This window comes from Mandrillus leucophaeus, unplaced genomic scaffold (assembly GCF_000951045.1).
Source record: "Mandrillus leucophaeus isolate KB7577 unplaced genomic scaffold, Mleu.le_1.0 Scaffold295, whole genome shotgun sequence".
Classification (NCBI taxonomy): Eukaryota; Metazoa; Chordata; class Mammalia; order Primates; family Cercopithecidae; genus Mandrillus; species Mandrillus leucophaeus.
The window spans coordinates 1,543,302-1,559,303 of record NW_012103087.1 but is presented as its reverse complement, the minus strand read 5'-3'; the positions used below and the strand labels follow the sequence as shown (position 1 = coordinate 1,559,303).

General features: G+C 35.2%; 1 protein-coding gene across 1 annotated transcript in view; it reads left to right on the top strand.

Annotated features, from left to right (window-relative positions):
• The window catches only part of ATP11B (ATPase, class VI, type 11B), a 114,563-nt gene that overhangs the window by 7,509 nt on the left and 91,052 nt on the right, over positions 1-16,002 (top strand). Inside the window, exons 2-6 of the mRNA XM_011986161.1 lie at positions 5,658-5,747; positions 7,228-7,308; positions 12,016-12,123; positions 12,323-12,451; positions 13,044-13,147. Coding sequence (XP_011841551.1) covers positions 7,231-7,308; positions 12,016-12,123; positions 12,323-12,451; positions 13,044-13,147 — 419 coding nt within the window. The 5' untranslated portion in view covers positions 5,658-5,747; positions 7,228-7,230. The remainder of the gene's footprint in view (positions 1-5,657; positions 5,748-7,227; positions 7,309-12,015; positions 12,124-12,322; positions 12,452-13,043; positions 13,148-16,002) is intronic.

Sequence of the window (16,002 nt, the reverse complement as noted above, 5' to 3'; positions counted from 1 at the left end):
ACATTTATCTCAGATCTCAACCTCCATACTGGGAGATCCACTGCTCTCTTCAAAACTGTCAGACAGGGACATTTATCTCAGATCTCAACCTCCATGCTGGGAGATCCACTGCTCTCTTCAAAACTGTCAGACAGGGACATTTATCTCAGATCTCAACCTCCATGCTGGGAGGATCCACTGCTCTTTTCAAAACTGTCAGACAGGGACATTTACCTCTGCTGAGGTTTCTGCTGCTTTTCGTTTAGCTGTGCCCTGTCCCCAGAGGTGGAGTCTACACAGGCAGGCAGGCCTCCTTGAGCTGTGGTGGGCTCCACTCAATTCGAGCTTTCCGGTGGCTTTGTTTACCTACTTAAGCCCCAGCAATGGCGGGCGCCCCTCCCCCAGCCTCGCTGCCGCCTTGCAGTTAGATCTCAGACTGCTGTGCTAGCAGTGAGGGAGGCTCCATGGGCGTGGGACCCTCCAGGCCAGGTGTGGGATATAATCTCCTGGTGTGCCGTTTGCTAAGACCCTTGGTAAAGCGCAGTATTAGGGTGGGAGTGACCCGATTTTCCAGTTGTTGTGTGTCTCGGTTTCCTTTGGCTAGGAAAAGGAATTCTCTTCCCCCTTGCACTTCCCAGGTGAGGCGATACCTCGCCCTGCTTCAGCTCTCGCTGGTCGGGCTGCACCCACGGACCAGCACCAACTGTCCGACGTGCCACAGTGAGATGAACCCAGTACCTCAGTTGAAAATGCAGAATTCACCCATCTTCTTTGTTGCTCACGCTGGGAGTTGGAGGCTGGAGCTGTTCCTATTCGGCCCTCTTGGGCGCGTGCCCATCCCCCCCCCTTTTTTTTTTGAGACAGAGTCTCACTGTGTCACCCAGACTGCAGTGCAGTGGCGCAATCTCAGCTCATTGCAACCTCCATCTCCCAGGTTCAAGCCATTCTCTGCCTCAGCCTCCCGAGTAGCTGGGATTACAGTTGCCCACCACCACATCTGGCTAATTTTTGTATTATTAGTAGAGACCAGATTTCACCACCTTGGCCAGGCTGGTCTTGAACTCCTGACCGCATGATCCACCTGCTTCAGCCTCCCAAAGTGCTGGGATTATAGACGTGAGCCACCACACCCAGCCATAGATTGGAATTTAAACTCAGTTGTGTGTTGCTTTAAAGCCAGCTTCCTCCAATTTTATCACCCATTTGTACACATTTTATGGTACCAAAGTACAGCTTCACTCTTGTATATTCTTCCTTGTTTCATTTTTCCCTGTGGCATTTTTAAGATGTCTTAAGTTATTCTGAAGCTAAAGATTGTAGAATAGTACTTTGCAGTAGACTTTTCTCTCATGATGCAATTGTCCAAGATGATGGCCAATAACTATACAAGGTTATCAAGGCCTTGAAATATGGCTAGTGCAACTCAGGAACTGAAGTTTAATTTTTATTTAAATGTCAGTGGCTACATGTGTATTTAAATGTATTTAAATGTCAGTGGCTACCTTATTGGATGGTACAGTTATAGAGGATATGAGTCAAAGAGACTGAGGATAAAGTTTTCCTTATAACTATTGCCTGAAAGGGCACCTTAAGAAGCATCTTTGCGTTGCTCCTTCCCTCTCTTCCAAAGCAACTAACATCTTTCCTCTAATCCTAACCTCGTCTTTCCCAAGGATGTTGTCTTAGGTCAGCAGTTCTTTGCCCTGTCCTGTGTTTCTGCCTTCACATTCTTTATGTGTGTAACATACCCTTAGTGCCATCTCTCATTTTGGATGATGATTCTAAAGCAGAAAGTAGAGAGAGGAAATGTCAGAATCCAGGATAATTGATGAGCATTAGATTAGTGACACAGTTTGGTGAGTTTTGACAAATCTGACCACCGCTTTAATCAAGATGTAGAATATATCCATTGCTCCAAAAAATTCTTTCATGGCTTTTGCAGCCGATCCCCCTCCTCCTCACCCCTAGCACTAGCAACCACTGATCTGCTTTCTGTAACTATAGTTTTGTCTTTTCCAGAATTTCATCTAATACACAAAGTCTTTTGTGCCTGACTGTTTTTTCCTAACATAATGCTTTTGAGGTTCATTTTTGTTGTTGCAAGTGTTAGTATCAGTAGTTCATTCCTTTCTAGTGCATAGTTTAGCTGTCGGCCTGAATTTGGATGGTTTATGTTTTGAATGTAAGCCATTTTCTTTGTGTGGTTCTCTCACAATCAGTATTTTCCCCCTTACATTTCCAGCTTCTTTTCCAGCCCTGAACTCTAATCTCTGTCACATTTTGTTGATGAGGCTGTAGTTTTTCCCCGGCTGTTTTGCAGCCATTGCCGTGTGTGGTAGTTGGATACTGTCTCCAAGCTAAGAAGCCAAAAATTCACAATTTATACTTCTTCCATTTGCAATTTTTTGAAATTAAACTCTCTTACTGTTTCCATCTATATTTTGGACACTTTCCAGGATTTGACAGTTTTTAAAATGTGATCTTTATAATTCTTATCTGCTGGGAGTTCACAGGACCACTTCTCTGCCGATAGTGGAAACTGAGCGTCCTCCTGGAAAGCTTTTGGGATTAAATAAGTATCTTTATATGACTGTCTTTGTACACAGAAGTATTTGGTTTAATGTTTTTGACCATATTTTTTAAAATGTGGATGTTTAAAGAAATATTGCCTTTTTAAATTTTTACCATAAATGAGGACTGTCTCTCTCATTACTACCTATTACTTCTTTTATTATGCCACTATTGCTTTCTTAAACTCCTTTCAAAGCAGATTACCTGTTATTCCACAAACTCATGTTGAACTTTCCTATCACTGTGCCTTTGCTTTGATTTCATGTTGTTAGCCATAATTTTTAAAATGTAAATTTTATGTATTTGTGGACATTGTAGATTTTATGTTTTTGTAGAAAGGTAGAATTCATGTCTTTGACCATAATTTCAAGAATGTAAATATTTACACAGATACTGTCACTTTTTTTCCTAAGCATAAATGAAGCCTGCTTCTCATTACTCTCATTTTACTACCTTTTCACTCCCCTATTATTGGTCTCCTTCCAGACTGCATTGTTTTCTATCTCACAAAGCCATGAACTTTTCTCCTGTCCCTTTGCTCATGCTGTCCTAGCTTCCTGAAATGCTCTCCCTTATTTGCCCTGGATTTTCAGCCTGTTGAATGTTCTTCTTTTAAAGCACATGTCAAATATGACCGTCTTCATTATTTTTTTTTCATATACTTTACCTTTGAATACAGCTATTAATATTTTGTTCTTAATCTCCTCTACTTAATATTAAACATCTTATTTCTATAAGTGTTTTGCATGTTGTGGTTGCATGGTATGTCTTTAATTGGCCATAGTAACTACATTGTCTTAAATTTAAACTTTCTTTGGCCGTGCGCAGTGGCACACGCCTGTAATCCTAGTACTTTGGGAGGCCAAGGTGGGCGGATCACTTGAGGCCAGAAGTTTGAGAGCAGCCTGGCCAACAAGGTGAAACCCCATCTCTACTAAAAATACAAAAAAATTAGCCAGGCATGGTGGCGCATACCAGTAGTCCCAGCTACTCAGGAGTCTGAGACATGAGAATCACTTAAACTCAGGAGGTGGAGGTTGGAGTGAGCCAAAATTGCACCACTGCACTCCAGCCTGGGCAGACAGAGTGAGACTGTCTCAAAAAAATAAAATAAAATAACCTTCTTGCAAAATATTTAATTTTATAGCCATGTTTTAGTTTTCTTAGGTGGAAAATAAGGTCAATTGTAAAGTCATATATGACTATAGAGAAGTTACACTTCTAATTCATTTATCTTAACCATTATTACATAACAAAGAGAACTTTAAAGCATAATGAATTCTTTTCTTAGCAGTATTTTCATAATGTTTGATATTATGCTACTAGAGTTCCCCCTCTCTATACAATAGGACAAGCACAGAATTTAGACTCATTCACAATCTATTAATATGTTTGTATTTTGGAAAAACTGGAAACAATTTCTACCATTTATGTGCTAGTCTTCATAAGAAATTTGTGTTTGTTCTGAGTTGTTCCTTGTATTATTGAGCTAGCCAAAGAAAACACCCTGAAACCAGTTACTTTACTGCTAATTTATATAGCTCTTCTCCTCAGGATTCTGGAATACAAAATATGTTGTTGCTGTTACGTTTCAAATAGATTGCTGTAAATTTAGGAGATTTCAAACCTTCCTTATAAAGTATTATACATTCGATTTGGTGACTGAAGAAGTTATAAGGAGATATTCTGACAACTGATTTTTAATTCCAATTATGATCACCTGGAGGTGACTTGACACAATTACCATCTCATGTGTATACATTAAACATTCACTTCCTTTGGCCCCAGGAAGTGTCTACCTCTCTTCTCTCTAGAGCCCTCAACATACTTCCCATCCTCGGATTCTGGAACCCTTGGTGCTGCCACTGCTCAGAGAAAATATGTTTCACATATTCCAGATTCAAACTGAAAATATAATTTCACCAAAGAAAGTAATAAACTCAATAACCATTGAGGCTTCATTGCCTGAGATCAGGATATTATCTGAGAAAAAACCCATTGTCAACCATATTTATTTATTCATTAACCTATTCTGCAAAATATTTGATCTCCACCTATGTGCCAAGGAGTAGTATATGTGCTAGAGGTGGAGCAGTAAATAAAATGATATCCCTGGCCTCAGGGATCTTATATTCTTCTGGGAGAATGTACATAAAGTAAAAATTCTGTAAATCATTTCCCTGTTTCATATATGAATTATGTTGTGAGTTGTAATACAAATAAAATTTGCAGCATATTATTCTGCCCTTGTAATACAGCATTATAGGTTTTTGGGCTGAGTAATAATAAGCACTTTGATAGCAATTAGTATAAGCCAGGTTCTGTCCTAAGTGTTTCGTCAGTGTGTTAGCTCATTTAATGTTTATAGGAGCCCTATAAGATATGATTAATATTATCCTCATTTTATAGAGGAGCAAAGTGGGACACAGAGAGATTAAGTCCAGGGTCATTTAGTGAGTATTAAAGTTAAGATTTGGGCCACCACAGCTTAACCCCAAAGCATCTATGTTTTTAAACATTGTACTCTACTATCTTAGCTTTTAAAATTGATGTTGTGACAGATTTTCATATCCTTCATGAAATTTTCTTGGTGGTTATCACAGTGATCACTTATCTAAAGCATTTTTATTTCTTTAACATTCTAGGTTATTTTGTCATGTTTCATACTAAACAAACTACTTCCTCTGTTTCTGATGCTAAACTAAATAAAATACAAATTGTATCTAGTATCATCCTTTCTATCAATTCATATTTATCTTTAGCATTAGGTTTAGTTTTGTGTACCAGAATCCAAAAGAAGTTGTTAAAATGTTGTTTTAGATCTGCTTTCTCTAACTTCTAAAAAAGACAGAATTTAGTAGCAAAATTGTTGGGTTTCAGCTTATTTCATTTTTCAAAATAAAATTGCCAATAAATAGTAAAAGGAAGAAAAAAGGGAAGTAGAATAAAAGTCCTGAACTCTAAAAGCCAGATCATTTCTGTAGCATATAGACTTGCAGAATTTTGTCTAAGGGGTTAGTAAATCTGATTTTACTTTACTTATTATGTCTATATGCTTGATATTATTTTTAAATATTGATTTATTGATCTCTCCTCTTTCTTTTTAGTATACTGTGTGGAATTTTGTTCCAAAAAATTTATTTGAACAGTTCAGAAGAGTGGCAAACTTTTATTTTCTTATTATATTTTTGGTTCAGGTAAGCTTTATTACTCAATATTAAGTTTGTAAACATAGTTCCTAAAAATATGTCTTAGAACAAAGAAAAATTATGTTTTGTTAATCATTTGACCATGTGACCATTTTTTCTGCAGTGCTTCTGCATTGTATTCGGTGAATACAAGTCATATCTAGATTTCTAAAAGAAATAGCCTATAAACTTTAAGATCAATTGTATATTGTTTCATCAATAATGTACTGTAGTACTTAGATTAACCATAATCTTAGCTAAGAATGTAGTCTAACGTCTTTCAGATATTCTGCCTCAGAACATAAATATTTAGGCTTTTAATATATAGTGCATGTTTTTGGTACGTTTCTGCCTATGGAATCATCTTTGTACAAAGTAAACTTTTCTTTGGCTTTTAATTTTTTAATTTAAATTTAACTTAAATGTAAGTTATTTAAAAGAATTGTAAGTTTTAAGTATCCCTGTGGGTATAGATTTTTTTTCCAGGAGACAATTTTCTTTGCTTAAATCTGTGTCTATTATAGGCTGTTAGACAGTTTCTTAATTTTCACCCTGTGCTTAAAAAATTATATATATATACACATACACACACACACACACATATATAAAATCAAGAGAACAGCCCATGAAACATGAGTATAAGTCATTTTAAAATAGTGATTGCCATTTTCCTTTAAAGAAGTTATTCTTTTCTGATAAAACTTTGCAATTCCAGTGTAGCATTGAATGTATAAAACTCTGAACTCTTCTCTCAGTAGAACCTGGGATTTCAAATGAAAAATTGAAACTTGTCAAATATTCATTTTAATACTTTAGGAAACATTTGCTTTAAAAAAAAAATTGCTCTCCTTCATGAACAGAGAAGGAACTTCTGATTTTCTGCCCATAGACTGTTAGCTTCGTTTTCTTGGAAAAGCAAGAAATGTATACTAACCATATCCACGTAACATCCATACGTTTGTGAAATCACTAGCTAAGATGAATTCAACTTGTCTGGGGAATAGAACAAATTTAATTGGCCTATCTGGAGTAAAGGAACATCATTTTCCTAGTTATCTCCCTCTGGCTCTGTTGGATGTAACAAAATCACTTATAGAAAAAAATTCTTTCCATAGTCCCATTCCTAGTTTTCTTTCCCTAGTGTAGATATCATTCTGAATCCAAGGGTAAAAATTGCTGACAGACTTTTCAGCATTTATCAGGATGTACAAAGAAATGTGAAATGAAATCTGAGTAGCTGTAGTTCCACTCCTTGGCGAATATTGAAGAACTTAAGGACTCTTTGTGTTTAAGTTACCGAGTCCAGTCTAGCCATGTATGTGGAAAGGCAATAGATTTAAATAATCTTCCAACCCCACATAATAGCCAACAAAGTGAAGTTGTAAAATTGTCAACTAAAGTATACTCGCTGTGTAATGTGAAATTTTACATGTTAATAGTATGATGTGCACAATATAAAAATATTCTCTATTCTCTTTTATAAATCTAGCTTATGATTGATACACCTACCAGTCCAATTACCAGTGGACTTCCATTATTCTTTGTGATAACAGTAACAGCCATAAAGCAGGTATGAGATACTTTCTCTTTTTATTTTCCTCCAAGTCATTTAGAAATTGCTAAATATTTCCACTCCAAAGAACATTTATTGTTGTGAAAATAATTTCCGTGAGAAAGCAGCAAATTTGTCTGGTATGTAGTAAAATTAAACTGAATTAGCCACTCTGTTATATTTCAGGTACCTGGTGACTCATGGGATGATTAACATCATTAAAATATGTTGTTCCCTTGACAGAGCTAGAAAGCATCCAAAAACAAGTATTGTATATGTAGAAATCAATTTATATATGAAATAGATTTCTTAATTATTATCTTTGTAGAGTTTGGTGATATTTAAAGGAAATACAATTCAAAAAAGATATGTTTATAGAGAGCAGGGTATGTACTTCTGGTGTGAACATTTGTGAGTAAAAATTATGTAGTTCAAAAATTAGGGTGTGGTGGCACATACCTGTGGTCCCAGCTACTCGGTGGGCTGAGGCAGGAGGAACGCTTGAGCCCAGGAGGTGGAGGCTGCAGTGAGCCATGATTATGTCACTGCACTCCCACCTGGTTGACAGAGTAACACCCTGTCCTAAAAAAAAAAAAAAAAAAAAACAAAAAGGAATCCAGAAGATGCTTTTGCTGTAAGCCAGAATATGCTTTGCTGGTCATACAGTTTTCAAAGAGAAAATTTGATCCACAAAGATTTTCTGCTTAACTTAAAACAAAATTTTGAGACTCAGGGTTTTCTCTTTTGCAACATCTATTCCTAACTTTTTCTCATTTAATAAATACACAGAATACTTCCATACATTGTTCAGATTTATGTATCTATTTAATGCTATAGATCAATAGAACAAATTTTGGAAAAATTGTAAAAGTGAAAGTTACCATGTTCCAACGTTTCTTTCTTGTCTTCTCCCCTTTTAGTCTACCTTTTCCCTTTGTACTTCTATCAAAATAGGAAAAGGCTCCATTATCAATTACTTACACTATACTATGAATGAGGTTGTCAGTTGTTTGCTTGCTTTTAGGTTCTGCCAACTGTATTTACATATTAGGTCTTCTCTCCAGTTGTGTAATGCAAGATATAGTGCTCTAGGAAATAAGTCTTTGCCCTCCGTGATTCTAAAACCCATGAAATAGGAAGGTAAGACCAAATATAAAAATAATAAACCTGCACGTTATGCACATGTACCCTAGAACTTAAAGTCTAATAATAATAAAAAATAAATTAAAAAAAAGAAAATTATGGTTCCGTAGAGTAGTAGTAAAATTCAGGGAGCTGAGGCTAGCTATTTAGAGGAGGAAGGGAACACTTCATTTTCATCTGGATGATCAGAGATGATTTTGTGGAGGAAATATTATTTTTACAAAAATTTAAGAATTTATTCATGTTAAGGGTCATACTTCAAATCTGGGTAAAATATCGGACAATAAATTGTGATGTGATAATCATTTGAATATTTAGAAAAAATAGTTGGATTCATACTTCATACCCATATAGCAAAATAAAATACATTTGGATTATTAATGTAACTACAGAAGTAGTAGAAGTAAATACAGGTGAAATGTTATCTCATTTTCAATTTGGGAATTAATCAGTTAATCTACTGTTGTAAGCAAGGCAAGAAATCATATAGGAAAAATAAAAGGTGAGTGTTTAAAAAAAGTCTGAATAATATTAAAAGGAAACTGAAACATTTGTGTTATGTATAACAAAGGGCCTGTGCCCTTAATTTTATTTATTTATTTATTTTTTTTTTTGGAGACAGAGTCTCATTCTGTTGTCCAGGCTGGAGAACAGTAGTGCAATCACAGCTCATTGCAGCCTTGACCTCCCAGACTCAGGTGATCCTTCCACCTCAGTCAGCTAATTTTTGTATTTTTTTGTAGAGATGAAGTTTCACCATGTTGCTTGGTCTGGCCTCCAACTTTTGGGCTCAAGCAGTTCTCTCACTTCAGCTTCCCAAAGTGTTGTAATAATAGGCGTGAGTCACCATGCCCAGCTGATCTTAATTTTAAAAGATATCTTACCAAGAGCACATACCTTTCTCTTCAACATAAATAAGTGAAAAGGCATAGATCATCTCCAAGAAAATAAATGCAAATTGCTGACAAATAGATGAAAATATGAATTCTCATGGAGGAAATATTATTAAGATGAGTTTAGGAATATGGGCAAAATGACAGTTGATGAAGAAGATGAGGTAGAAATGAACGACCTGGGCAAAGGCCCAAGTGCAAAAAGAGGCAAGACCTATTTTGGGGAATTGTAAGTCGAACTAATGTTTGATTGTATTTAGGAAAGTACTACAAGATAATAGAAGTGTAGTTTGGTTCTAAATTAAGGAAGCCAGAAGATGCTTTGCTGTAAGCATTGAGAATCACTGAAGGGGTTTTGAGCAGGATAGTGAATCAAGACAATGCTTTGGGAAGATTAATCTGGCAGTAATGTGTAGGATGGATTAGAATTTATGAGCTTGTATTAAAAAAAGATAATGTTTGAATTATTGCTCTGCTATTAATGTCATCTGACTGTAAAGGAAAGTGTGCTTTTGACAGTTTCAGAAAAAATATTTTGACTCTCAATTAAATTTCTCTAAAATGACATACTGCAACTTAAATAAGGCCAACATAATTTATGTGTCTTAAGAGTACTTTCCCACAAGGTTTCCACCTGAAAACAGTATACCTTCAAAATAGTCTTTCATATTTTGCTTTTTATTTTATAATTTCTTAATATTTTAAAAATAATAGATGCACATTTTTTTAAGGGAAACAGCACAAAATAGCATATAGTAAATCTTAGACTCCTAATCCCCAGTCTTCTAGTTCTCCTACCCAGGGAGCAATTATTTGTAAGTTAGTCCAGATTACCTATACAAAGTGTTCACATAGGCAAGCATATCTTTTCACAGATGGTAACGGAGAACAAAACCTGTTCTGTACCTTATCTTTTTATTCACTTATTACTCTGTCTTAGATATCATTCCATTATCTATACTTGTCCTGTATCTCTTGAGTTCTTGAATTTTCGTAAAATGGCACAAGAAGTCTTTTCTATTTGAAAAACATCACCATTCCTTAATATTTAATCAAAATATTCTTTGTGAAATGCCTGTGTCTGTTTCCTTCCTAATGATGATCCATACAGGCTAACGTATTTTTGTTAAGCACAGTTGACCCTTGAACAGTGCAGGGGTTAGGGGAACCCCTTGTGCAATTGAAGATTCATGTATAACTTTTGACTCTCCCAAAACTTAACTACTGATAGTCTGTTGTTCGTCGGAAGCCTTACCAATATCATAACAGTAGTTTATCACATATTTTGTATGTTATATGTATTATATACTGTATTCTTAAAGTCAACTAGAGAAAAGAACATGTTATTAAGAGGATCATAAAAAAGACAATATATTTACTATTTATGAAGTGGAAATGGATCGTCTTTGAGGTCTTCATCCTTGTCTTCACATTGAGTTGACTGAGGAGGAAGAGGAGAGGTGGGTCTTTCTGTCTCTGGGTGGCAGAGGCACAAGAGGTGGAGGAGGTGGATAGGGAGGAAGATAATTTAGGAACACTCAGTATAACTTTTAGTGAAAACAGTCCATGTATGAGTGGACCTGTGCAGTTCAAACCTGTGTTATTCAAGGGTCAACTGTACTTATTATAATTCTGTCAGTCTACTGTTTAAGAAAGTAAAAGAACACAATCTTGGTTCCAAAAATCTACTCATTTTTTTCTACTTATTGTCTGTAACGCTCTGTGAATTTATGCTTTATGATTAAAATATCATTTATACATAGAAACAATAGAATTTAGTGATTGAGTAGATGTTAGGAAAAGGGTAGGAGTCAAGAATGACTCCCCAGATTTCTGGCAAGAACAGCTTGGTAGATGGTGATGTCATTTGTCAAGATGGGAAATACTGGACATGCAGCACATTTTCAGGACATCATCTGTTTGGTTCTGAATATGTTTAAGACATTTATGAGACAATAAAATTGAGATATATTAATAAAGCAATTAGATATTCAAGTTTGGAGTTCAAAAGAGATATATGGCTGGAGATAGACATTTCGGAATTACCAGCATATTTATGCTATTTGAAGACACAGGGATAGAAGAAATCTCTTAGTGCGAAAGAGAAATGTGAGAAAAGGATCCATAAAGGTGACATAGAAGGAGCCTCCATAAGGACATTTAGAAGAAATAGGCCAGGCGTGGTGGCTCACGCCTGTAATCCCAGTACTTTGGGAGGCCGAGGCAGGCGGATCACGAGGTCAGGAGATCGAGACCATCCTGGCTAACACAGTGAAACCCCGTCTGTCCTAAAAATACAAAAAATTAGCTGAGCATGGTGGCCGGTGGTTGTAGTCCCAGCTACTCGGTAGGCTGAGGTAGGAGAATAGCATGAACCTGGGACGCGGAGCTTGCAGTGAGCTGAGATCGCGCCACTCCACACTCCAGCCTGGGCGACAGAGCGAGACTCCGTCTCGAAAAAAAAAGGAAGAAATAACTAGAGGTCCTTTGAAAGCCAGGAAAATGTATATAACAAAAAAGAACCAAGTGTTTCCAGTAGGAACAAATGTCAAATACCTATGAGCGTATGCAGCCAAATAGCCTAGTGTGATTCTGGAATGTAGTGTTTTAGGGAAGATTTTTTCTTATTTGATAAAAGTATCTTCAAATTATACTGAAAAATTATTTTTTACCCTTTGGATATTTACAGGGATATGAAGATTGGTTACGGCATAACTCAGATAATGAAGTAAATGGAGCTCCTGTTTATGTTGTTCGAAGTGGTGGCCTTGTAAAAACTAGATCCAAAAACATTCGGGTATGCATCTGGTAAATAATGGAAATCAGTTTTATCTTGATATCACAGGACATAATTCTAATCTTGATATTACGTTTTAATTAAAAGCCTACTTTCCTATGCTAAAATACTGTGATAGGCTGCTTATTTAGAGCCCAATAAAAGTAAGTCCTTGCGTTTTAAAATTTATAAATTCACTCTTCCCCAAAATTCTTTATAGGTGGGTGATATTGTTCGAATAGCCAAAGATGAAATTTTTCCTGCAGACTTGGTGCTTCTGTCCTCAGATCGACTTGATGGTTCCTGTCACGTTACAACTGCTAGTTTGGATGGAGAAACTAACCTGAAGGTTTGCTTGCATATGTTTGAGTATTGCTCTTGGTGAACAAAATGTCTTTGAATTATAATTATACTTTTCTTTGGTTAAAGTAGTAAAGTTTGACTAGATTAAGGGGAAGTTTTTAAAATTACTATTTCAAAAATTAAAAGGTTTTAAGAAAGAATTGATGTTGTATCTTTATTTCAAGGGTAGCCTCACATGGGTTTAATCTAAGTTAAAAACAAAGTGTTTTTAGGAAAAATACAATCTTTTACTATTTGTAGTACTTTTAAAAGATAAGGGGCAAATTTTTATTTTCTGTTTTCAGAGTGTAATCAAAGGTGAAAATTCACAATTTTTCCTATTAAATTACTTATGATAAAGTAATAGTGACTATGCACACAGACTTAATTTCCTTATGTGCGGATGGCCTCTGTAGACAGAGAATGATAGCTGCCTTTGCCCCTTGTTTATTTTACATGTTTCTTTCTCTTCTGTTGTCTAGCTGAGTGATCTCAAGTACAGTGTGCCATTACTTTACCTACAAAAGAGATTTGAAATAACTGATATCAAAGGTCCCATTTGGATCTGAAAACTCTACAATTTTATTCATTTTTTTCAGACACATCTGGCAGTTCCAGAAACAGCATTATTACAAACAGTTGCCAATTTGGACACTCTAGTAGCTGTAATAGAATGCCAGCAACCAGAAGCAGACTTATACAGGTATGGTGTGATGTTCAGTATACTTATTTTAAGTCCTACTTACAGACCTCATTTTTAAATAACCATAAACATAAAATGAAATCTTTAGCTAATTGGAGACAATATTTGTGGGGTGGGTTGGTGGGGGATGCAATTAATGGTGAAAAAAAGCTAAGAGCAGAAATTGCTAGAATTCTAAGCAAAGGATAATAGTTCAAAGCCAGAGTTTTTATTCACAAGTTTCTTCACATTACCTTCTATTTTGCTTTGAACTGTCATGCTCACTTTGTAGCTATAACAGTAGTTATAGTAGACATAAGATTATTTTCTTAGAAGAAAATAATGATTTTTTTGGTAAGCTCCATGAAGCCAGGGACTATGTCTTTGTTTTTACTACTATAGAGGATACTACTTTTAAATTAGAGGACACTACTTTTAAATTAGAACCTTATAAAGTTTTCAATATTTTACTTACATGTAGCACATAATGAAGTAAAAAATAATTTTCTATAAATATTATATTTAACAGCTATGAGTTTCTCAAAGACAGAAGCTACGATTCGTCTTATCTATCACAATGAATACAAAATAAAAAATCTGTTTTTCTAGTTTGTTAGATTTTTAAAGATCTTGTTTCTGAAAGGAGAGAAAGGAACAGAGGAACTAACTTCTTTTAACATTACGGTTTGCTAAATACAGTGTTGTATACCTTCAGTGATCATCTTCAGTTGTATACCTTCAGTGATCATCTTCAGTAATCCTGCCAGTTATATGTGGGCTGTGGAATGGAAACAACTTTTTATTACTAAAAAATTAAATAATAAAGTTCATTTTTACTCAATAAATGGTGGTAGACTATAAATTACAACCACTTCGTAAAAATCACCCTCAGCTTCTTGTCATATTATATATCGCCCCCTGTTGGTTGAAATGTTTCAAAAGTCTTTAGCCATTGGCTTTTCCAAACTTCTTAGGTATCTTTTTTTTGGATCCATCTTTATAATGGAGGTTTTCTCTATGTGATGTTATAAAAATTGTATACTTTCATCAAAGTCAAATGCAGTGTAGAATTTGCCAATTAACTAAAAACTTTGGAATCATATGCTTAAAAAGCACTTGATAGACTGTAAGACATATTTAACTGTGAAGGATGAAGAATTTTAAAATTTCTATATTGCTGCTATATCCTGGTCTGAGGCAATGGCAGATTATTTAAAAATTATTAAAAACCAGAAAATGGACAACTAAGAACTAAGCAAGCATAAGATCAATATGAGATTAAGTGTAATTAATGCTTTGGTATATGGTTTTTACATTATCTTGGAATATGGGGAGAAAGTTTGAAAAAACATTTTTAAATAACCAGTTTCTCTTATTGGAAGTATATGTTTTGTTTTAAATATAAGTAAAATGTAATCATTGCAACAGGCTTTTATAATAGAAAGAAAACTCGTAATTATATCACTATTTAAAATCTTTGATTGCCATTTTTATTCATTCATTCATTTAACAAATTACTGTTTAGCTAAATCTGTGTGCTCATTGTGATAGGTGAATAAGATGAATAGGAATAGTTTCCCTCCTTGAGGAACTCATAGGAGTTAGAGACTATTTATATAAAATTATATCTTTCATTTTATTATGTACTTGTAACACATATATGTGCTATATGTTATATATATATTCATATATATTACATGTGAAATACTACAAACATTTTAAGTGTCCAAGTAGGAAAATGCTTAGGTAGGTATATATATAGATATTTAAAATCTTTTTCAAGAATTGAATGATATAGGTACATACTGAAATATAATATTAAATGAAATAAGATACAAAGTTGGGCCTCTCATATGATCCCAGTTATGTAAAAATAATGTGTGTGCAATAGCAAAGACATGGAATCAACCTAAATACCTGTCAGTGGCAGATTGGATAAGGAAAATGCAGTAAATATACACCACAGAATACTATGTAGGCACAAAAAAGAAAGAGATCACATCTTTTGCAGGAACATGGATAGAGCTGGAGGCCATTATCCTTAGCAAACTTAACGCAGGAACAGAAAACCAAATACTGCATGTCCTCACTTATAAGTGGGAGCTAACCGATGAGAACACATGGACACAAGGGAACAACACATACTGGGGCCTACTGGAGGATGGAGGATATGAGGAGAAAGAAGAGCAGAAAAAATAACTGTTGGGTACTAGGCTTAGTACCTGAGTGACAAAATAATCTGTACAACAAAGCTCTGTGACACAAGTTTACCTGTATAACAAACCTGCACATGTACCACTGAACCTAAATGTTTAAAAATAAATAAATGTGTGTGTGTGTGTATATATATATATATATATATATATATATACTAAATAGGTAATTAGGTGACAAGATGGAATAATTGATAGCTACAGAAAGAAAAACCTGGAGGAATTGTAGATGAAAATTTAGTAATATTCTTGTGGTAGGATTTCTGCTGATTTTTAATCATCTTTTTCTTTTCCATATTTTTAAATACTTCTTTATTTTATTTATTTTTGAGACAGAGTCTCGCTCTGTTGCCCAGGCTGAAGTACAATGGCACGGTCTCAGCTCACTGCAACCCCCATCTCCCGGGCTCAAGCAATTCTCCTGCCTTAGCTTCCCAAGTAGCTGGGATTATAGGTGTGTGCCACCACACCCTGTTAATTTTTTTGTATTTTTAGTAGAGATGGGCTTTCACCATGTTGGCCAGGCTGTTATCAAACTCCTGACCTCAAATGATCCGCCCACTTCGGTCTCCCAAAGTGCTGGGATTACAGTTGTGAGCCACCCCACCCAGCCTAATATTTCCTTTAAGAATGTGGATTGGTTTTGTGATTTTAAAAAGTATT